Source organism: Diabrotica undecimpunctata, chromosome 4 (genome assembly GCF_040954645.1).
Source record: "Diabrotica undecimpunctata isolate CICGRU chromosome 4, icDiaUnde3, whole genome shotgun sequence".
NCBI classification, from domain to species: domain Eukaryota; kingdom Metazoa; phylum Arthropoda; class Insecta; order Coleoptera; family Chrysomelidae; genus Diabrotica; species Diabrotica undecimpunctata.
Genome location: NC_092806.1, coordinates 62,997,388 through 63,023,094, shown reverse-complemented (window position 1 = coordinate 63,023,094; position 25,707 = coordinate 62,997,388). Strand labels below are relative to the sequence as shown.

Sequence of the window (25,707 nt, the reverse complement as noted above, 5' to 3'; positions counted from 1 at the left end):
AATTTCTTCTGTCATGTCTTGTTCCTTGTATCTTACTGTTATAAGCTCTTTTTTAGGTGGCTTCATAAACGCTGTTTTAAAAATCTGCCACTGATGTCCTGCGTTGTTATCTTTTAATCTAGATGAACTATGACCTATTTCTACATTGTCATTAATACAATGTTTCAGTTGTTTTGCTGTATCTTCAGAGTTTAAATTGTTCACATTTAGTTTTTCATTTTTGAAATTAACGCCACCTGGGTATGCTTTTACTGCCTACATTTCCTTTTGGTATATATGTTTTATTAGGATTTAGTCAATCTGATTTCTAACTATTTTATTAAAGGTATTACTACTAAGTCATGTTCTTGGCAGAATTCTATGAGACGATCACTTAAGTCGTTGCGAATATCAAGTTCGTATGGTTCTACTACGGATCCACATTTAACTTCCTCTATTTTAGCGTTAAAATCTCCCATGATCAACGTCTTGTCTTTAGATGTAAGTTGTAGTAGCTTTTTTCGTTTATTTCGAAATTTTTATTAAAATTTTAAAATTATCCAAAATGGATTTATAAATTTTTAGAACGTTTTCGATTCTATCAGACCATCACCAGTGAGAAACCTACAAATAAGTATAACCACAAAATTATATACCATTTTACAAAAGGAAGTGTTTACTTCATTATAAGTTTTAGTGAAGAGAAACTTAGTGGTGGGACGATGAAGTGGAACCGAAGGTTAGAGAGAAGAAAGAGGCTAAAAAAATGTATGTGAGGTCTAAAAGAGAGAAAGATGAGGATACATACAAGGTAGCAAAGAGATAAGCAAAGAGCGCTGTAGCTGCTGTTAAGGATAGATCGTCTGCAAAGTAGTATGAAGAGTTGAAAATACCAGAGGGGATGAAAAGGTTATACAGCATTGGTAAAGCAGGTCGTCAAAAGCATTGACTTACGTGAGGCAGATTAAGAGTACGGATGGAAGAGTGTCAAGATCAGATATTGAAATAAAGCAAAGATAGTATAAGTACTTTAGAAAGTTGCTAAATGAAGAACACCAGAAGAGAGACAGAGCATACGGGACCCCAAATGAGAATATTATACCTATATAACGAGAGATGATGCTGTCGAGGCTTTAAATGAATCAGTTATTTATGAAACATATTAAGTCATCTATTTCCAGAAATTGATATTTTGACAGAAAACCAACGTTTACATATATTCGTATTATTTGCTGATGAAACATATTAAGTACTATTACAGGTCCCTCACTAACAGACCGTATTTCATTCAGTTTACTTATGAAAGATATTAAGTCGCCGACTTAATATGTTTCACAAATAAACGTTCATCGACCAACTTGACGGAATACATACAACCTCTAACCTAACTTTTGTTTGTTTGTCCTCTGTCGTTGCTTAAGCATTATTGTCGCTTTACATTCGTATTTTAGTAACAAACATGAGCTAATTTACATATGCATTTTATGTTAAATTAGGTTATATTTTAGCTGCGAGATTAAATGCTGGGATAAAATTACGGAAGAACAGCATCGGGACATTTTGAAGAAAATATATTCCTTCGAGACCAAACACGAACAAGATATTTACCTATAGAGTCTAATCAAGGCCGTACCTATAAAAAATCGAAGACCAAGAAAATTAGAGAACAAGAGGAAAAGATCATTTAAAGAGAGAACCAGTTCATTTGTTTATAACGTTTATTTGGGAGAACGTAAAATAATGATCTGCAAGAAAGCGTTAGAAAGCTTCCATGACGTAACATCAATCAAAATTAATCGCTTACAAAATTTACTACTTTTGGGAAAAACTCCTGAAGATAGGAGAGAACAGCAGAATAACAGGAAAACCATTCCAGCCAACACTGTTGCTTAAATAATAGATCGCATTCAATGTTTTCCCTTAAAAAAAAAAATCGTTATTCTACGCAAAAAGTCGAATATCTTTGTTCAAGCCTGAACATAAAAATTATGTACGATCTTAAAACTAGTTACCCTGACACAAAAATTGGATATCCATTCGATTACAAAATTTTTAAAGAGAGGTTTAACTACCGCTTTGGGCGGCCACAAGTGGACACGTGCTGTGAATGTGAAAGACTAACTTTAAGACTGAAAAACACAACACTTAACGATACTGCGAAACGTGTTGCTGCCGTCGAATTGCTTGTCGACAAAAAACGATACAACAGGGATACAACAGAACTATGTAAAGAGAGTAAGGGCACATCACTTTGTTTATCATTCGACTATATGCAGAATATTTCACTTCCATGCATTCTTATCCAGGAAATGTACTATTTTAGGCAATTATCCGTGCTTTCATTCTCAATTCATAATGTTGGTGATGGAACTGTTATGTTTTACTTATATCATAAAGGCCTTGCTAAAAAAGGACCAAACGAAGTTTGCTCCTTCCTATTGGATTACTTGAATATTTATGCTTTTCCTACAGTTGAAAATTTGTACCTGTACAGTGTACCTGCACAGTTGTACCATGTACAACTGTGCAGGATAAAACAAAAAGCATTGAATGATACGTTTTCTCTTGGCATTATATGAACGCATGGAAAAATGCATGGAATATTTCACTTCCATGCATTCTTATCCAGGAAATGTACTATTTTAGGCCATTATCCGTGCTTTCATTCTCAATTCATAATGTTGGTGATGGAACTGTTATGTTTTACTTATACCATGAAGGCCTTGCTAAAAAAGGATCAAACGAAGTTTGCTCCTTCCTATTGGATTACTTGAATATTTATGCTTTTCCTAGCGTTGAAAATTTGTGCCTGTACAGTGACAACTGTGCAGGACAAAACAAAAATCATTTGATGATACGTTTTCTCTTGGCATTGACAGATATGGGCCGATTCAAAAAAATCTTCTATAGATTGCCTTTAAGAGGTCATCCATTCCTCCCGAATGATGGGCACTTTGGTCTGGTTAAGCGTGTATTACATCGAACAGATCGCTATTACACTATCAATGAAGTAATGGAACTAATACTATGTCCTGGAAAGAAACATAAGTTTTTATTAAAGCTAGTTGATACTACAGATATTCTTGATTCTTAAAAATGGTGGCCCACTGTCTACAAAAAGTTAGCAGTTCTATTGAATGTATTGCTAACAAAGCACAAAGGAAAGGACCTTTTAAAATTTCAGAATACAACGAATTTTACTTGACTCAAAAGCAATAGGTGCTGTGACTGCTAGTAATTTTATTGGTGGCGCTATAAGGAGTACGTTTACTTTAAAAAAGCCAGGGCAGTATGATGTTCAACTACTTACTACTCAAGCTTATCAATCGAAGTGTCCCATTTTAAAAGAGAAGATAGGCGATTTAAAGAAGACACTTCAGTACTTACCAGAAGAGCATAAAGAATTTTATAACACGTTACAAGACTGGCCAACTCGCCAATAGGGAATAGTTTCTTACATCATCACATGTAATTTAAGTTTATAAAAGCACATAAATGTGTTTTGGCAATAGTTTCTTGTTATTTTTTCACGTTTAATAGCCTATTTTTATGTTTTAGATAAAAAATATATATCAACAACTATTTTTATTTATGAATCATACTAAGTCAAAAATTATTCTTAAATTAAGATTCAAAATTTTGTAATTTTTCCCTTGTCATGTTTCATTTAAACCCTATTGCCAGTATTTTATATATTTAAAATAATTTATAACATCTAATCTCCTGGAAACGGTTTTTTGTTTGTCCTATAACATTTAAGTTTTATGACTTACTATCTTTCATAAATAACTGATTCAAATAGGATGAAGAATGGTAAGGCAGTAGGACCTGATGGAATATGTAGATTTGGAAGGCTGTAGGAGACGAAGGAGGTGATGTGCTGTAGGATATATAAGGAAGAAAGGATGTCCAATGCAAGGAGGGAAAGCATGAAGTATGTATAAAAATAAAAGGGATATTCAGGACTGTAAGCATTAAAGAGGTATAAGGTTATTGTTGCACACAATGAAAATTTGGAAGAGAACCATAGAGCGAAGGTTAAGTCGGCAGACATCGATAGAAGAACGGTTTGGATTTATGAGAAGACGTACGACAGAGTTCTTAGACAAGAGCTATGGATGTGTATGAGAGAGAAATGGGTTCCTGAGAAGTACGTAAGGCTGGTGAAGGATATGTATGAGATAGCCTACACCAAAGTAAAGACTGCTGTCGGATTCACCGAAATGTGTCCACTGACGGTTGGTTTTCATCAAGGTTCTTCACTGAGCCCTATCTGTTTAATCTTGGTATGGACGTACTGACAGAATGTAAGAGGGGGCTTCTTGGCCAATGCTTTTTGCGGATTATAGTGTGTTTTAGTGGAGGAGAAGTTGGAGGGGTTGGAGAGACTTAAGGTTAGCAGGTCGCAAACGGAATATATGCTATATGGTTGGGAGGACCAGGAATGCTTAGGGAAGATTTATTTTTATTGGAGCCTATAAAATTAGATTACAAAATTATACTTCCGAAGAAATTTCATATACACTCGCGATCATAAAATCCGGCTCACCTTGAAAATCACCGATATTTCATTTTTAACGAGCTTTATCGTAAATAATAATAACACAAATACAAACTAATGCATGTTTCTGAGAATTGTTGTCGGCTTAGCGGTTTCCTTTGCAACAAAGAATTCCAATAGTGCCGATTTCGTGGAAAAGTGCACACTTCCCAAAATGAACGGTACCTGTAACTGCCGCTTGTTTTAAATGTCTCATTTGTGCTTCGACTTTCTGTTCAAACGCAACGAACAAACGTTTATTATTGCCACCATTAATGTTTATTAGTGCCATTATTAGTGTTTATTATTGTTTATTTTTTGCCAAAAATACCCTTGACTGTTGTTGAAACGGCACAAATTGTTGCACCTGTAAAAGACGGTCACACTCAACGGCAAGTCGCCAAGAACTGTTGGCGTAAGCCTTTCTACGGTTCAACGAGTGCTTCAACGCTTTCAGAAAACGGGTTTGCCAGCCAGACGACCTGACTCTGGACGAAGAAGGACGACTACAGCACGAGATGGCCGTTTTCTTGTGTTTCAGGCTTTACGAAACCGGACCTCAACTGCGATTATGCATCGAAATCGTCTACAAGAAGTCCGAAATCGCAATGTTAGCGTTGCAACAGTCAGGAGAAGACTTCGTTCTTTTGGACTATCTTCTCGGGTAATGGCTACAGGACCGCTACTTCGCCTGGCTCATCGAGTTGCACGGCTAGCTTTTGCTCGACAATACGCGCATAGGGAAATTAACGATTGGAGCATATCGTATTCTCAGATGAATCCCGTTTCTGCCTAACTGGATCCGATGGGCATGTAAGAGTTTGGAGGAGAACCGGTGAATGATTTTCACAAGCTTGCATTGCTCCAAGAATGTCATTTGGTGAAGGCTCGGTCATGGCTTGGGGAGGTGTATCTTCCGACTTCCGCACAGAATTACCCTTCATCGAAAATGGGTCCTTAACTGCACGAAGAAACATTACGGAGATTCTGGAAGTACATGTTATGCATACCATGGCAGGGCTTGGAGAAGACGTCGTTTTTATGCAGAACAACGCGCGAACGCACGTTGCCACGATCAGTATGCAATACTTGGACAAGGTTGGAATTACCAGGTTACCCTGGCCAGCTAGGTCTCCGGACCTGAATCCCATTGAACATCTCTGGGATGATTTGAAAAAACGTATTCAGACCCTAACATCTCCTCCCAACAACAGGAGCTTAAGGATCTGTTAGTGAGAGAGTGGAATAACATACCACAACATGTAATCCGGAGAAAAATTGAGAGTATGCCCCGTCATCTGCAAGAGTTTATTAGAGCAAGTGGAGGCAATACACGATATTAGTCATTAAAATGTCACTGATATTTTGCCACGTTCTGTATTTTCCATTTTTTTCTTATGTCTGTTTTATCAACAATTTGGTTTGTTTTCTGCTTTTTCAATAAAAACAATAAAAAACCGTTTTTTTTTTCTTTCAAAACAAACATTGATGACAAATAAAAAATACATTAGCGTAAAAAAAGGGTTATTACTGCACCAGAGGCAAAAATATTCAAGAAACTTGAAATTTTCAAGGTGGCCCGGATTTTATGATCGCGAGTGTATTAAAGTTGCAACGAGGTGCATACAAAGCTATTGTAGCTATCAAAGAGAATATAGATTTTTAGTCCTCTAAAGAACTTCCTTATCCTACGTTTTGGCATACAAGGGTTTCGATTTTACAAACTTCAAAACATAATTTTTTATAAGAAGTTTTTATTATAAAAATATTAATATAACAATTTATCGTCAACAATACTGTTTATTAAAAAATAGATAACATACTTGAACAAAAAATTAGTATTAAAATAGTATTAACAAATGTAAAGAGGTGTATAATTTAACCTAATTTACTAAACCCCTCAAAGGAGTAGGAAACTCTTATCAATTCAGTTTGTTTCTGTAGCCATGTGATGACAGTTTCCAAACTTTGTTGTAAAAGGCCACTGATCTCTTCCGATCAAAATACCACAGCACTATTCTTCCATCAAATATCTTAATCATCCTCTAATGCTCCACTAAGTGTAGGATCCAGTACGGACATGGCAGCTCCTATTAAATGTATAGAACCCGTAACAAGACAATCATATGTACCAGATGCGTTTAAAAATTCCACTGCCTGGGCGAAAGAAGGAAAGACTGCGGCCTTTTCCACCTTTTTGTTTGATGTTTCCTCCATATTCAGCCATTGTTCTTTGTTTGTTTCGCACTGCAGCAGCTGCTTCTCTGCGGGACATACGAAATCAGCTGTATCTTTAAAAGTAAAACAAAAATGCCCTTATGATTGGCTATTATACTCGAGGTTTTTATATAAGAATAAAATGTTATTATTAATATTATTGGTATATAATAACTCAGTCATATATTCATCATATATCACTTTTAATTTTTCTGTGAATATTTTAAGCTTAAAAATCTCGAGTAACAAAGCATCCCTTTGAAAATGTTACGTAAACGTGTTAGGTATGGAAAACATGATATGTGATGTTAGAAAAATGAGTATTAGTCTGGAAATTGCGATAAGTGTTAGGAAACGCTGTCTGAATATTCCTTTATTAGTAGTTGTTGAGAAACAAAACAAATAAACAAAATACATTAATAGAGTTACACAACGTTCAAAGTCTGGCTTGTTTAGAAATCACCGATGCAGCCTTGACAGTAACGCTAGACCTTACTCTACTACATATGCATGTAGGTAGGATTACCCCAGAAAGGGTGTTTTAAGTACAACAGAGGTTTCGCATCTAAAACCCGGCAACCTGACTTGATATCCGGATATATTAAGGGTTGGAACAATGCCAGGCTCTATCAATAGCCTGGCTATCAATCCTAGATTCTAACGTGAGAATTAATATAGATAATATAATAGATAAAAAATTCAATACACAGTGTAAAAAACTAAATAATCTAATTTGCAATAGTAAAAAACCCAATATTCATTATACAAGAAGTTTTTCGAACCATAATTTTTTCAATAGATTTATAAATTTAACAGATACTAAATTTAATAATAGCGAGATACAACTTTTAGAGAAAGGATTTAAACACAACTTGCCCCAACATAATAATCAGAAAACTTTAGAATATTTAGGTGTAGAATGTGAAGTAGCATTAAACAAAACTGCTAACAATATCGAAAAAAGTATAATCGCAAAATCTATTACAGATGTGTGTAGTGAAACCAAAAATTCCTGTTGCAAAGAGAATAAAACAGCCATTTCAATTAAAAATAAATCAATAGAAAACAACATTGTATTTACAACAGCAGACAAAGGTAACACTACTATTGCTATAGATAAAATAGGATATAATAACAAAACAACAGAATTTTTAAATAATCAAAATATTGAAACGTTACACAAAGATCCGACAGAAAAGTATCAAAAACAAATTAAGCTAACATTAGAAAATTCAAAATCAATAGTAAATCCAATAGAACAGAAATACCTCAATATCATGAACCCACAGCCTCCTAAATTATACTCTTTCATTAAACTACACAAACCGGATCACCCAATAAGACCTGTAGTTTCTTTTTATACAGCTCCGTCATATAAACTTTCAAAAAAACTGTTAGAGATTATTTTAGAACACACTAAATTTTCACCTAAATTTACCATAAAAAATACAATAGAACTAGTTAATAAAATACAACATTTTCAATTACCTAACAACTCAAGATTAATTTCATTTGACGTAAAAAATCTTTTTCCTAGTATCCCTCTTACAGAAACTTTTATTCTAGTAAAAAACCTTTTAGACCAAAATAGTACAAATCCAATCATTACATCTGAAATTTTACATCTTCTTGAAGTTTGCATAAACCAGGACTACTTTGAATTTAATAATCAAATATTTACAAATAACAGTGCAGGACTTATAATGGGTAATCCTCTAAGCCCATTGCTATTAGATATTTTTATGGATAATCTAGAGACAAAGATTTCAAAACATCCATTATTCAAACAGTTTTTATATTGGTAGAGATATGTAGACAACGTACTGGTATGTTTCACAGGAACTAACAGGTAACCCGACCAATTTTTATCGTATATTAATTAACTTCATAGTCATATTGAATTTACAGTAGAAATAGAACAAAATCAATCCATAAATTTTTTAGATTTAAAAATTATCAGACTTAAAAACAAACATGACTTCTCCATATTTCATAAACCTACCCATACTGACACGACTAGACACAATTCATCATCCCATCCCACACAACATAAACTGGTAGCCTATCATAGTATGTTACATAGATTAACAGAAATTCCGAAGTCAAAATACAAAACTACACAAGAAAGCCCTGAAATTAGTATTTCCACCACCAAAGAAAAAACCCAGTACCTTCTGCTCGATTACATATACAGGCAAAATATCAACAAAAATAGCCAAACACATAAAAAAGAAAAGAATAACACCAGCTTTCAGAACAAATAACAACCGAGGCAAATGTATTAAAAACAACAAGAATAAAAAACACTTACACAGTGGTGTGTACAAACTTAAATGTGGCGACTGCCCCAAAATTTACATGGGTCAAACTGGTAGAAATTTTAATAAACGAATAGCAGAACATAAAAGGGCTTTTAATAATAGAAAAACAGATTCTACATACGCACTTCACCTTCTAGATCATAATCATTCTTTTAATGACGAATTTAAAATTCTTCACATTCAAAATAAAGGCCTTAAGCTATCTTTGTTAGAATCTATGGAAATCAACAAATTAAAAAACACAGATATAATTCTGAATGACCAACTTGAGACAAACAGTTCTCCCCTCCTCAACCTATTTCATTAGACTATAAAGTGTAAACGCATGCCAAAAACAGATCACTTGAGAAAGGCAATCAGCCGAAACAGCTGTAGTGATAAGAGTTTAAAATAAATTTTGTGGAAGTTTTGAAAACAAAGTTTTCATTGTTTTATTGTTACATAAAATGAATTTCCATCAAGTAACGGTCGAATCCATCAATTATCTATCAATAGCCCTCGAAAATACTGCTTTAATATTTCAAACTAAATTACTAGCCATAGATTTTTTTCTTCATGTCAAGAAACTCCTCAATTTGGTCAATATATATGCATGCATTGCTCATAACCAAGCTGCACTAAAGACTGAAGTTGAAAACCTGTAAGTTCGTAACAACTTTAACTGCAACTTGGACCTCCTTAAACAACTGCCTAAGCACAACAAAGTAACTTTGTTATGGGCGCCAGAGCACACAGAAATTGCTGTTAACTAAATTCTGATAATATTCCATAAGAATGGATTAGTATTCCTTTTATCGGATCCATGTCGGTAAAGTAAGCATATCCATTTAAAAAGGCCAAATTCAGACCAAGACTAAAATTTATTACTAATTTATTACGGAGAGAACTTATCGTAACTTTACGGTAAAGCTATCATAGCCATAGCTATAACTCGGCAAGGAAAAGAAATATAGGGTCTATCTTGGCAGCATATTATATTGTTAATTAATTACTGTTGATTGGTACATAGACCAATTCCCAAAAACTACTCCATCATACCATAGCGCAAAGCTCACCTCCGGAAAAATCGAGATATGGACCAAACGCGATGAAACTAGAAAAGTGAATCACAAGGAACTAATTGATAATTTATTGCTGAAATTTTACGCCAAGAAAAGATTTATCGCTGCAACAGTTTCCGAGAAATAATGGTTATGCGAACTTTATGGTAAAGCTAGCATAGCCAAAACTATATCTCGACAATGAAGGGAAAGAAACTCTAGAAGATGCTGATGCTGATTTAAAATAAAAGGTAATGAATTTGTGAAGAAAGCATATCATAACCCTCATAAAACAAACAGGAAGTATATCAAGCAGACCTAGAATATTATTTAACTGGATTCGAAAACAACTGTCCGGGGATAGTGAGGAAATCCAACAGGAGAGAAAGTCAGACGAAAATTAAATTTTGCCAAAATATCAAGTGAGAGGGACGATTATCGCGAAGCTCTGATTGAATATAATAAGGAACTGCGAAGAGTAAAAAGAGAATCGCGAAGAAGCCATTACGAGGAGATAGAACAGACTGCAGAAATGTCAAGTCTCCATAAAGTTCTCTTAAAGGACCCTCAGATAAGTATTCACCCTCAGAGAGATCCTGAAAAAACTTTTCAGGGTGCACTTTCCTGAGTCTAAAACAAAACTGATACACCTAGATACATGGCAGCAGACTGGACTGTATACCATGAACTATGGTTCTAGGGAAAACCGAGAAGTGGTGAATCGGGACAAAATCAAATGATTAATAAACTCATTTGAGCCATATAAATCACCAGGTCCGGACGGGATTCATCAAATACTTCTACAGAAGGGAAATGACCTGTAAAAAAAATTATGTATGATATTAGGAGCTACATAGTTAGCATGGAGACTAATAAGGGTGGCTTTTATACCCAAACCTGGCAAAGTCCCAGGGGCCGATAAGACTTATGAGATAACGACCAGCATTTTTACTGAACACTCTAGGAAAACTGCTCGATAGGTATATTAAAGATTGTATATTGGTTGAAAGTCCGATAAATCAGGGACAGTATGAGTATCGAGCATAACTCTCTACGGAAACGCTACTGCACCATCTCGTACTGAGGGTGAAGTATGTTCTGGAAAACCAATAGGTGATGTTAGGTATATTCCTCGATGTAGAGGAAGCATTCGACAACACCTTCTACGAGCAGACACAAGGGTGATTCGTCTAAAAGTAACAGGCGAAACAAGCTGCAGATGAATATGTATACTGCCTGTTAGAGAGCCGTGTGAAAAATTAAACGTTACTTGGGAATACAGTGCCATCAAAAGTAGCCTGAGGCTGTCTGCAAGAGGGACTTTTATCTCTTCTCTTGTTGAATCTGGTCATGGATGAGCTGATAGCTAGATTAAACAACCACCAGCATCTTTAAATGTAGGGCTTAACATAACCTCCAGGTGTCCAAAATCATGAAATTTACCAAAAGGGGGAATTTACAAGGACTGGGCCCTCAAAGAATGAATGGCACACATCTAAATCTGGTGAGTGAAGTAAAGTATCTTGGAATATTAGACTCAAAACTTACTTGGAATTAGCAGATAGAACGAATATCCAAGAGAGCGACAACTAAGTTAATGGCAGCCAGACACACTCATGAAAAAATTTATGGTTTAAAACGTGACATATTGTATTGGATTTATAAGATAATGGTAAAACCAACAATTACAGATGCATCAGTGGTATGGTGGCCAAGGGTGCAGGAAAAAAGTGCCATCCTCAAACTAAGCAAGGAGCAAAGACTTTCTTGCCTCGGAATTGCGGGAGTTATGAGGGACACACCAACGGCAGCTAAAGAGGCCCTATTGTACATCCCTCATTTACACATAGTTATAATAGGGGTGGAGATAGGAAATTACAGACTGAGAGAAAACCTGAGCAATGTATAATAATTTCTAACCATATGGTATCTAGATATAGGCCTTAAGTACTATTTCAAATGTAGGTTTGCCAGAGAGATAGATGGGATAGCGGTAACACTCGTCTTTAACTCTTTTAAATACTAAAACAGGTAGGTAGGAAACATACATAATACACATTTACTGATACATGTAGCATAATTATAGTAAGTTAATGTATGCATTTAGTAGTATATTTATATCCTGTTAACACTATAACTAAAATACACGTGAATAATGCATTCAATGCAACTCAGAGGTTAATAGAAGCCGTAAAAATCCTTTAGAACAACAACAAGGTAAGAGTTAAAACCGGCAATAAATACTCCAACGAATTTAAGACCACAAAAAGCTTATTGCAGGGATGCTCTACATCTCCGACACTGTTCAAGATATTTCTCGAACAAATATTAAAACCATGGAAAAGGAAATGTGATGGGATGGGAATACCAATTCGGGACAACTTCTTGTACACATTAAGCTTTGCAGATGACCAAGTGGTAACGGCTCAAGATGAAGAAGATCTGTGCTATATGCTCCGAAAATTAGAAAAGGAATACACAAAAAATGGACTGGAAATAAATCTAGAAAAGACCGAATATATAACAACAGAGCAAGAACCAGTGAGAAACTTAGAAATGGACGATAATAGGGAAATTAACGGCACTGACAAATTCAAATATTTAGGATTCATACTCTCAAAAAATGGAACCACCGAGCAAGAGATAACCAGCAGATTAGCACAGATAAGAACATGTATTAAACAAATGAACGGGGTACTGTGGGATAGACAGATTACCAGAAATACAAAGAGAATTTATAACACCTTGGTACGCAGTATAATGACCTATGGAGCAGAGAATTGGGTAATAAATAAACGAAACAGGTCCAAAATCACAGCAACTGAAATGGAGTTCATGAGAAGAAGCTACAGAGTGACAAAAATGGATCGCATCAGAAATGAGGAGATGAAGAATGGCAGTATAACAAGACATACTCAGCTACATCGAAGAAAAACGTTTAATTTGGTATGGTATGTAAGAACAGATCATACAAGGTGGATAGCAAAGATTTCGGATTGGATCCCAACAGGAAGGAGGAAAAGAGGTAGACCCCGAAGATAATGGAGAGATGAAGTGGACGAGGCCATGGAAAGACGAGACCTTAGAGATGGAGAATGGCAGAACAGAAAGGACTGGAGACGTTGGCTGAAAGAAGGAAGGCCGCACAGCTGTAAAAATCCTTATATAGATAGATAGATAATGCATTCAAAGGGATTTTACGATGGAAGTTTACGTTTTGATGTTCTTACAATTTTTGATATCTCCAATTAAAAGTTATTAAAATGATTTTTTTTTAGTGCTTACCCTTATTTTTTTATTTATTTTCACCATTTTTTTAGACGTATTATAAATACGAAGCCACCCGCATAAAATAATAATAAAAATTACCTGGTTTATCATTACTGCTACCTACATTCGGAATGAAAATAACCACGTCAAAATTACATTTCAATAGTTCCTTAAAAAAGACTTCTGAAGCTCTGGCTCTGGTAACGTTAAATATCAGGCACCGTTTTCTTTTGCTGTTCTTAACGTGTGCAATAAACCAATCTCTGCACACACAACAACTGTCAAGTGTATGTGCGCCATCCAGATAAAACCTACAATATGTCAATATCTAACTATTAAATAAAAGGAACGAAATTGATTGTAATGGAACAAATGGTTGTAATAAAAATTACATTTTTAAATAAAGTTTGATGTTTTGATTTCCACTCCTGGAATCGTGTTTAAAAAAGGATTATTTTCAAAAAATACGGGAAAATATATAACGAACGTAATCCTTATTTTAAAATAATTTCCGGAGTGGAAATCGAAACGTCAAACAATATTTAAAATTGTTATTTTCATTGCAAACATATGGCTTAACCCCACATAAACATAATATTTAATTCAAATATATTTTCACACTTTGTCTCCACATCATTGTTTATGAGTTTTATTACATTCCTGGAAATAGATCTCTTGTAAGGTAAAACCTTTGACAAGGAGCAAACATTGACACATTTTCAAATGTCCCGCTTAGGTTTTGTACGCCCAAAAAAAAAATAGAAGTTTGACGGTTTTAAAATTTCACATGTTGTATTGCCCTAATAAGAGAGTTTGACTGTTACGTAATACGTAAATCTTTATTACTCTAAGTCATCCTGGTGAATTTTTGAGTTTTCTGTATAATGTAAGTTGTTTTAAATCGTTAGTAATGAACTTATTGATATATTGTGCTATATTTTGCTTTAATTAAAAGACAGCATCCATAACTTGTTTTGAGATTAACTTTACCATGTGTCAATGTTACACTACTGTATAGTGTCAATTCCAACATCTTGATATCATTATGTATCTACTTACCTACATATAAGTCTTTTTTGAAGTTATACTTCTATACGCGCGCTCCACGTTGGAAATTTGTATGGGAGTGAATCTGTGAAATCATTACATATGTAAGATAATGAGTAAGAGAGAGACAGAAGATATATTTTCTATCTCTTCCTCTCTCGAATATAAAAATGTTCCTTTTGTATATATATTTAATATTATATATATTATATATATATACATATAATATTATATATTTAGTATATAATATTCTATGTAACTCCATATAAAATACCTGAACACAAAAAACTATGAAGACTTGCAACTATACAGGAAAAAAAATAAAGAAGTGAAAAGAAAAGTGGCAAATGAAAAAAATGAAAGATGGGGAAAAAGATGCACAGAGATAGAACAGCACATAGGAGGAACGAGAAATTCAGAGTCATGGCGCATCTTAAAGTCACTCCAAAGAAATAAGACAGAGAAAATCAAGATCGGTCAAATCAAACAAAACGAATGGCAAGAATACTATAAAAAATTGCTAACCGAAGACCGCCCAGAATTCAAAGAATCAGAAATAGACGGAATAGAAATCAACACACATGACGAAATCGAATTAAGCCTAGCTGAGGTAAAAAGAACGATCAAAACTCTAAAGAATAAAAAAGCAGAAGGTCCAGGCGGAATACCAAATGAATTGATAAAAAACAGATCGGAAAAGTTATTCCATATGATACATAAAATGTTTGAGAGAGCACTGAATGGAGAAGACTTGCCGGCAGAATGGACCCAAGCATATATGACATCAATATACAAGAAAGGAAATAGAAAAAACTGCGAAAACTATCGGGGAATCAGCATTATATCGTCTATAGGCAGACTGTATGGAAAGACCATCAAGGAAAAATTAGAAATATATATACAAGATAAAATCGGAGAAGACCAGGCAGGTTTCACAGCGGGGAAAGCATGCTTAGATCACATTTACACGGTCGAACAACTAATAGAAAAAAGAATGGCCAAAAATAGATCCGTCCATCTGGATTTTGTTGATCTTAAGAAGGTATATGACTCAATACCTAGAACCAAGCTATGTGAAGCAATGGAAGACATCGAAGTTCCACGAAGATTAATAAACGCGGTAAAAGCACTCTACAAGAATAACGAAGTAGCTATCAAAACGGGCAATAGAATATGCAGTCCATTTAAGACGACAAAGGGACTACTACAGGGTTGCTCCACATCCCCCACCCTGTTCAAAATATTCCTGGAAAAAACCCTGAAACCATGGAAAAGAAAGTGCGAAGGAATGGGTATACCAGTAAGGAGCAAATATCTATATACGCTAAGTTTTGCCGACGACCAAATAGTGATCGCACAAGACGAGGATGACCTCAATTTTATGATGAGAAAACTGGAGCAGGAATATACAAAGAATGGGATGGAAATAAACCTAAAGAAAACTGAATACCTAACAACGGAGAATACAGAAATAAAACAGCTGGAAATAGACGAAGGTAAACAAATCAAAGGAACAGACAAGTATAAGTATTTAGGCTTCATAATATCAAACAAAGGAACAACGGAGGAAGATATAAAAAATAGACTAGGACAAACAAGAGACTGCATACGAAAATTGAACCCGGTACTATGGGATAAGAACATCAGCATGAAAACAAAGAAAAAAATATATAATACCATGACAAGAAGTATCCTCACTTATGGGTGTGAAAATTTGACAATAAATAAGAAAACCAAAAACAAAATAAGAGCAACAGAGATGGAATTCCTAAGGAGAAGCTGCAGAGTAACAAGAAGAGATAGAATAAATAACATGGAGATTAAGAGGAGAATGGGAATGAATTCCGACATAATAGACTACATCGAACAGAAGAGGTTAACCTGGTACGGACATGTCAGAAGAGCAGACCAAAATCGGTGGATAAATAGAATAACAGAGTGGAGCCCGATAGGAAGAAGAAAGAGAGGCAGACCCCGAAGATCTTTCAGAGATGAAGTGGACGAAGCAATAAGTAGAAGAAACCTACAGGAAGGGGACTGGCTAAACAGGATAAATTGGAGAAAACGGTTGAGTGAAGTAAAAACAGTGAAAACTGTGGAAATCCTTGTATATATTATATATATATATATATATATATATATATATATATATATATATATATATATATATATAATAAAATATTTATTAATATTATTATTTATGTGATATGTTTTGTATTATTTATTAAATGTTCATAATTATATTAGTCTTTTGTATTTCAAAATAATAATCTCAATAAATCACTGTATGACCCAGAACTGTCAATTTTGAAATACGTTTGTGTCATGTCCTCGGTAGTATAGTAGTCAGTATCCCAGCCTGTCACGCGGGAGACCGGGGTTCGATTCCCAGTCGGGGAGGACTTTTTTATTAATATTATTACATGGTAAATTAAACACATGCGTAAGTAGAAAAGTTATGTATATTATTGTCATTTTTAAATACTTATGAATATTGCATTTTAATTTGTATTGTATTATTATATTGAATTATGTTGCAGTGTATTGTATTGTATTTTTATATTAATAACAAAATAAACAATGAATTTTACTGCAGAGTATGTGTAAAAAAATTTTTGCATTCAACTCCTTTCATACATATATAAAAATAAAAATATACATTTTCATCAAAATATTGATTAAATCCTTCATTTAGTATACTCCTATTACAGGTCAAATGTTATTTATTAATTGTTAGTAAGTTGTTATTAATTCTGTTTCTCTTTCTGCTATGTCTTACTTATAGCATTACATATGTAATGATTGTGCAGATTGACTCCCAAATAAATTTGTAATGGCGAATGCGTGTATAGAAGTGTAACTTCTACCGGCAGTCCCACTGGACTGCCACACCCGTTTTTTTTCAGCAACAATGTCGGAAAAAAAGAGATCCTACAAAACATACACTACAGAAAGGATGGAATCTGCAGTAAATGCGTTGAAAACGTTTTCATCAAACATAATGGAAAACTGAAAGGCCCTAAGCTTCTAATATTTGATGGTCACAATTCACACTTGACTGTGCCATTGATCGAAATGGCCTGTGTCAATAATATTGAACTTTTGTGTTTGCCGGCCCACACATCTCATACTTTGCAACTCTTAGATGTGGGAGTATTTAAAAGCGTGAAGCAATCGTGGCGCAATGTGTTTATAGAATATTATCGTGATACTGGATGCAAAACTGTAGACAAAATTACATGCCTTTCATTGCTTAAAATATTGGTTGAGACAGGATGCTTCTCTAGAGCAAATGCAATTGGCGGATTTGTAGGGTCAGGTAGTTATCCTTTAAATGAGGATAAGATATTACAAAAATGTAAAGTGTCATCAGCACACACGTCCACTCAAGATCTCCAACAAGAAGGAGCTGCTCCAGTTTTTCCAGAAAAGTTAGAACTTCAGGTTAATCGCAACTTTCAGTCAGATGATATAAATTCTATCAGTACGTCTAGCCACCAAACAGAAAGATGTGACACAGAAAAAACCTTAGAACTCTCATTATTATCAGCACTAGAGGCAAAAAAACCAGAAACACTGAAACACAATGGAGTTCGCAGAAAATTTGCTGAATGTCTTACTAGCGCAGACGTTTTGGAAAGAATTCGTTCAGAAAGCACTGCAAGAAGTTCGAAAAAATCAATAAAAAGCCGATAAAGGCGAAAAATAAAACAATTGAATCAAGCTCTGAGAGCGAAGTTAGTTTCTTCTTCTTCTTCTTCTGGTTCCGATCCGTTTCGGATGTTGGAAATCATATTGGCAATCATGACCTTGCTCGCTGCGGCTCGAAACAGCTCCGTTGAGGTTTTCTTAAACCATGTTCTTAAATTCCGCAGCCATGATATTCTCCTTCTACCGGGTCCTCGCTTACCTTTGACTTTACCTTGCAATATAGACTGCAGCAGGGAGTGACGGTGCTGATTTCTCATAACGTGTCCCAGATATTGCAATTTTATGCGTTTGATCGTAAACACAATCTCTGGTTCCTTCTTCATTTTTTCTAGAACTTCCTTGTTCGTGATCCTTGCTGTCCATGATATTCTCAGCATTCTTCTATAAAGCCACATCTCAAATGCTTCAAGTTTTTTAATAGTGGTGTCTGTAAGCGTCCATGCCTCCGCCCCGTACAACAACACAGAGAAAACATAGCATCTCAAATGTCTCATTTTTGTATTCAGGGATATGTTGTGACTTTTGAAGATGGCGCTCATTTTGTTAAAGACCGTTCTTGCCTTTCCTATGCGGCACTTTATTTCCTGTACATTGCTCCACTGTTCGTTTATAATAGTTCCCAGGTAGCAATACTGTTTTACTCGCTCTATCTGCGTCCCATTAATGTATAGATGAGCCCCATTTATATTCTCCTTGCTGACAATCATTTGTTTGGTTTTGTGGGTATTAATGTTTAGTCCGTACTGTTGACTGTACTCGTTTATTCTGTCCATTAGCCTCTGAAGTCCCTCTAAACTATCTGCTATCACCATGGTGTCGTCGGCATATCTAACATTGTTTACTCTTTCACCATTTAGAAGGATGCCTTCGTCTATTTCGTAAAGAGCCTCGTTAAAAATTTTTTCTGAGTACATATTAAATATCAACGGCGATAGAATACATCCCTGTCTAACTCCGCGTAGTATTCTTATGTGATCTGTTTCTTCTCCGTTAATTTTCATGTATGCGGTCTGATTCCAGTATAGTTCTGAAATTATTCTGAGGTCTTTGTCATCCAGGTCTGCTTCTTTTTTCTTTAAAATGTTTATCATCTTTTGATGTTGAACTCTGTCAAATGCCTTTTCATAGTCGATCAAGCACGCGTATACGTCGCAGTTAACGTCCCTGCATCTTTGAATCAGTACCTGTACTCCGAAAAGTGCCTCTCTGGTACCCACTGCGTTAATGAAGCCGAACTGTCTGTCTGATATTTGTTCCTCGCACTTCTTATAAATTCTTCCATGGATGACTCTAAGAAACAGTTTCAACATGTGGCTCATTAGGCTGATTGTTCGATATTCTTCGCACTTTTTAGCCCCCTGTTTTTTAGGTATCGCTATGAATTCTGATTCTAGCCATTTATCAGGGATGATTCCTGTATTGTATATTTTATTGAAGACAGCCGTGATCCAATTTATTCCTTCATCCTCCAAGAGTTTTAAAAATTCAGCTTCGATATTATCAGGCCCTACAGCTTTTCTGCTTTTCATCCGTTTTATTGCTTCTTCTACCTCGGATTTAAGTATGTCCGGGCCCGTCATCCTCTCTGAAAATGGATGCCTATAATCCGTTCTTTGATCTTGAAAAAGTGTCTCCAAATATATTCTCCATTTGTCCTTCATCTTTTGGGTGTCAATGATTAATTTTCCATTGGTGTCTATGAGTTTCATTTGTGTTCTCTTTTTAAAAGTACCCGTTATTTCTTTTACCTTTTTGTGTACATTAAAATTGTCATGCTTGGCTTGTAGTCTTTCTATTTCTTTACATTTCTCTACAGCTTCTTTTTCTTTAGCTTCTCTTATTTTTCTTCTGATGTAACCCTGCATTTTTTTGTATTCATCTTTATTTCCTTTAATTAACCTTCTGCGTTCCATTAAGTGAAGGATTTCTGGAGTCATCCAAGATTTCTTCTTTGTTTCTTTGTTTGGTTTTAGCAGATCTTGTTTAGTTTTCTTAATTATTTCTTCGAATTGATTGATTTCTCGTTGGATGATATTTTCTTCTTTTAGTTGCTTAACTTGATTGTTAATATATTCCCCCACTTGCTTTTTAACTTCCGGATGTTGCAGGGCTGTCATGTTGTAGTTAGGTCTAGACTTTTTCTTTATTGTCTTCAGTCTCACATCCATGACTCCCACTAAAGGTATGTGGTCAGATTCAATGTCCGCTCCTGGATATGTTTTGACAGATTTAAAACTGTTTCTGAATCTTCTATTTACCAATATATAATCTATCTGGTTTCTAATTACGTTATGGGGTTTATCTGCTGGTGCCTTCCATGTATACAATCTCCTCGGTGGTAGTTTATAAAATGTGTTTAGAACCACTAGCTTGTTATCTTCTGCGAATATTTCTAATCTGTCACCTCTTTCGTTTCTTTGTCCTAACCCAAAAGGTCCGATTAGAGACGTTTTCCGTTCGGCCCCAAGTTTTGCATTGAAATCCCCCATTATGATGCTGACTTCGTGTTTAGGTATTCGTTCTAATATATCCTCTATGCTTTGGTAGAGAGTCTCTACTTCCTCGTCGTCTTTATCTGCAGTGGGAGCGTATATTTGTATTATGTTTACATTCACTGGATTGGCTCTTATTTGCAGTAGTATTACTCTGTTGGACACTGGGACAAAATTTAAAATACATCTACTAATTTTTCTCGTTATTATCACACCAACTCCATGCTCTAGTTTTCCATCTAGTGACCCTGAGTAGGATATTCTGTGATCTTTTTTGTCAATGCTTCCTGTTCCGGGCCATCTCATCTCGCTTATTCCCATTATGTCAATGGTCATTCTTTCCATTTCCTGAATGGCATTGTCTATTTTTCCACTCCTTGCCATAGTTTTCACATTCCATGTGCAAATTTTTAAATATTGTGGTTTTATTTGTGAAGTTAGTTTACGAATGGATAACGATTCAGACTTAAATGCCCCTCTACTGGAAAATGAAGGTGATTGCCAATACATTGGTAAAACGAAAGAAAACGATTCTACCAAAATCGGGTTTAATTAGTAACTCTTTAAAATTTACAGTTGATAAGCGTAGGAATGAAACCCATGATTACATTGGAAAGGTAACAGAAATTTTTTCGGAAGGTATTAAAGTAGCAATGGCTTTCCTGAGAAAGAAAGAATAATGTTTTGTATTTTCTACCGTTGTTGACGAAGCCAAGTTTTGCTAAAAGATATAGTAAGGATCCTGCCAAATCCTACAACTCGATGTGGGATGCACGTATTTAATTTAGATTTTGCGTTAATGGAAGCGATTACTATTTGTAAACTTTGATTCTTCTTATTACCGAATATTTGGGTTTTGAATGATTTTTATACCAAAAACAGTGCATAATTATCTTATTGTATGTCAATGTTACTCGACCATTAGTAAATATTGGCTTATAACGTAGTTAACATGGGATTTCAATGTTTTCTTAGAGTGTGAGTAACATTGACAACTGGCACATTTACAAAAATAAAAAAGTGTATCAGAATTTTGAAACTTTTACTCTCGATTTACTCCTAATATAGCAACCTAACAATACGAGTAATTTCAAATTTCCAAGTACATATAGTCATACGTGACAAAAACAATATGTGAAGATGTGTCAATGTAACAAACAGAACTTAAGCCTCTTTTAGACTATTTTATTTTCTTGAAAATTGTGCTTTTAAGAAATTTTTATGAATTTTGTACACAATTTAGGTTATGTATATTTACTTTAAGTTTCTTGTATGTGAGTGACTAACCATCCTTCAGGAGCAATACTTATTTTATGTAATGTCTCAATTACGATTCTTTTTCGACGGCTCGTTATATTGTGAACCACTTTGCACATATATTATGAACCACTTAGCACATATATTATGAGCCACTTCGCACTTATATTATGAACCATTACAATATTACATAAGTGACCTGGTAAATTAAATTAAAAGGTATAAACTAATAAAAATAAGGAACCTTACGTATTTTTTTGGAAGTTTCTTATTTCATACCGTCCAGGCCAATATGTTTCCTCAATTGATCTTTTCGCTAAATCCAAATCGAATTTCTTAAAATTGTTATTGGTATCTAAAATACACAAATAAATCATAAACCTAATATATAACACATAAACCTCTAATATTGACGCTTCCCTTTCGTATACTATATATAGTGCGATCATTTTTCAATTAGACATAGGTAGTTCATATTATGTAAGTAGTAAATCCCCACTTTAGCGCTTAAATGTAATAATAATGAGTTAGTATTAATTTATTAGTTTTATTAAGTTACTAATGATGAGCTTCTTGCTGTGATATGAAAATGAAAGGAAAAAAAACAATTAGTCAAACATGCTTCCATATTTAAAATAAGTCTGATAAATAAATTATAAAATTCGGAAAAATAAAAAACAATTGTTTTATTCCATACTGTTGCTCCTCTTTTGCTAAGCAAACCCAGCCTGTTATAAAATGCTTGTCTTGCGTTTACAAGCATGAGTCATAATCTTAGCACAAACATTTTGTGTTTTACTTTTTTAAGCGATTATAATTCTTTTCCCTCTGGAGATCTTTGTAATATATCTCCAAAAACCTCCATATCTGTAAGATTCTACGTAGCTGGAATAATAGGTTGATACTTATTAGAATTCTTTAGTTGTATATAAGTTTCGGGGAACCTGATTTAAAATTCACTAAGACAGCACGCCTTAGATGCGCAGCATATATTTTTTTAAATATCGAATATTAAAAATATAAAAACTTTATTTGATACGCCACTGGCTGATGGGTGACAGCGACCTGAAGCTGTTTACTTCTAAATGTTTTTGCCGAATCATCTAGAAACAAATATTAATGGCGTAATTGTCGAATTTGACTTCGCCTCAATTGCGTTTAAATTTTGAACGAAGTTCCCACAAAAATTTGAAGACCCAGTACCTTTAAGGTTCAATTTCAAATCCAAGGCATCGCAAAGGAGAGATCCGATTGGCTGCGAGTAAAATCTGGTACGAGAAAGTACGAGTTTGACACGAGAGAGTTGGCGGTGAAAGGAGAAGAATGGCAGCGACTGAGGAAGAAGGTTCGTTTTCTCAGAGTTTTGAAAACCGTCAAAAGTTTCGCTTACTTCCATGTGTGTGGTGAGCAGGTGATTTGAGCTTAAAATGCAGTATGGCAATATTTGTAAAGTGAGTTAATCACCGTTTGTTGTAAGCTGTCTCCTTTGACAAAGGATTTGAAAACAGCGTCTGAGGGCTAAGTAAGCCGAAATGGTTTTAAGTGGAAAATAAGCAGCCGAGTTTGAAGAATCACATATTGTTATCATCCAGGATAACCTGAAGTGCAGTTTCGGTATTTGATTTCATTTCTACCAGGATTTGTCCAGTCGCAACCTCCATGTTGTGTCTTCCAAAGGTTAGATTTTGATTGTTTGAAATTTGTGGGATAATGTTTTTTGTTCAAATCTAAGGTAACAAACTTTTTTAATAATTTAAAAAGAAGTAATGAGCCAGTGAAGCAAGTAGTTTTGTTAAATTTTTCTAAATAAATATTTAATGTTAATACAATAAGATTTGCTCTCATGTCAATTTAAAAAGTTTATAAATAAGTATAAGTTTTATGTATTAGCTAATTGTCATATTTGAGTTTCTTTTAAATAAATTAAGATTTCAAACAAGCCTACGACTCAGTTAATAGGAACAAGTTATATCAAATATTGCAGAGCTTTAATCTCCCCCAAAAATACATCCGACTGGTAAAAACAACAATGGATTCAATAGCAACTGTCAGAGTCCAAAATGAGCTCACTGAAAACTTTACAATAGTCCAAGGATTAAAGCAAGGAGACGGGCTGGTACCGACACTATTCAACCTGACCTTGGAATACGTGATAAGACAGCTGAATATAGGAAGAGGTAATCTCCTAACAAATAAATCAATACAGATTGCCGCCTATGCCGATGATATCAGCATCATGTCTCGCAGAACACAAGAGGCGGCAGAAATATATTCACAATTAAAAACAAAGGAAAAAGAAACCGGGCTAGAAATAAATATTCAAAAGACAAAAAAGTTAACACAGGCAAGAGCTAGGGGAAACAGACGCACAGTTGAATTAGAGGACGATATTGAAACGGTAGAAAGTTTCACATATTTAGGAGTTGCATTAAACACGGATGGAACACAAGAACCAGAAATCCAAAGAAGAATAGTAAAGGGAAACAAAGCTTATTTTTCACTCGATTATGTGTTCCGGTCCAAAAACACACACTGGAGATCGAAAATCAGGGTATACAAAACTACTATCAGACCAATAGTATGTTATGCATGCGAGACATGGGTGATGACAGAAGAGACAAAAAGAAAACTGGAAGTCTTCGAAAGAAAAGTCATAAGAAAGATATTTGGACCTATTAACGAAAACGGAATATGGAGATCCAGGTACAACCATGAACTCTACCAACTGTTCAAAGAGACACCGATCTCAGAATTCGTTAAACTTCAGAGACTTCGCTGGGCTGGTCATGTAGTAAGAATGGAGACAGAAAGATTGCCGAAAAGAGCCCTAGATAGTAAAATGCAGGGCGCAAAACCAAAAGGAAGGCCACGGAAAAGATGGGAGGATGAAGTGGCAGCGGACGCGCAAAATTTGCTAGACGTGAGAATCTGTATAGTATAGTATATCTTTTTCTGCCATTTGGTGCATAACCATAGTTTTAAAATTGTTCTGACGCTAGTTTCTTGTGGCATTTTAAATTAATTACTATTTAAATGGGAATAAGCCACAATTAAAGGTTAAAGTACGTTTATTGACATAGTTTTAAAGTCTGTTTTATTGGAAGATTCAATGTAAGGTTTGTTGATAAATTTAGATATTTTTTTTGTAATAACTGTTTATGTACAATAAAAATAAATAAGTAATTTTTCTTTTTAAATTAGGACTTTAGAAAATTATTTCTTTTAAAAAAATTCACCCTTAAAATTTTTTACGAAAGAAAAATCCTAAACCTTTCTTTCTAAGCTGCGAGAGGATTTTTTTAAACGGCGTCTTAATTTCAAATAGTTTAGAGATCTTTTTGTTTAGTATTTGCCCAGAACATTCCTGTAAGTATTTTTTGATTTCTTTTTCGTAGTTAGTTCTCCCAATCCTGAAAAAAAAAGGAATCATAATCCACGACTTTGCTCTCCAACCAAAACACGAGTAACCGTTCGCAAAGTTTTCAATTTTTTACTTACCCTATTTCAAACCCCAGTAATTGTTCGGTCCTCCTTTTAGTCCCCTATAAGCAAATAATATAATTGTTACAGATGTATTGGACATGTAAACAGGCAAGAAGAAGGTGCTACAGTCGGAAAAGTTTTTGACCCAAGAGGTACGATGGGATAATGGGAAACAGCTTACAACAAACGGTGATTAACTCACGTTACAAAGATTGCCATACTGCATTTTAAGCTCAAATCACCTACTCACCACACACATCGAATTAAGCGAAACTTTTGACGGTTTTCAAAACTCTGGGAAAACTAACCTTCTTCCGCAGTCGCTGCCATTCTTCCCCTCTCACCGCCAA

At 34.7% G+C, this 25,707-nt stretch overlaps 1 protein-coding gene across 2 annotated transcripts in view; it reads right to left on the bottom strand.

The window, feature by feature from the left end:
* Positions 1–6,265: 6,265 nt before the first annotated feature.
* Positions 6,266–25,707, bottom strand: part of LOC140439588 (folylpolyglutamate synthase, mitochondrial-like) — a 53,957-nt gene continuing 34,515 nt past the window's right edge. Inside the window, exons 7-9 of one of the 2 annotated variants that reach the window (XM_072529599.1) lie at positions 22,124–22,229; positions 13,467–13,678; positions 6,266–6,783 (exon numbers count right to left, since the gene is read on the bottom strand). In XM_072529599.1, the coding sequence (XP_072385700.1) occupies positions 6,554–6,783; positions 13,467–13,678; positions 22,124–22,229 (548 nt within the window). In that variant the 3' untranslated portion in view covers positions 6,266–6,553. Of the gene's footprint in view, positions 6,811–13,466; positions 13,679–22,123; positions 22,230–25,707 lie in introns of both variants that reach the window. The other variant, XM_072529598.1, reaches the window with a different exon arrangement.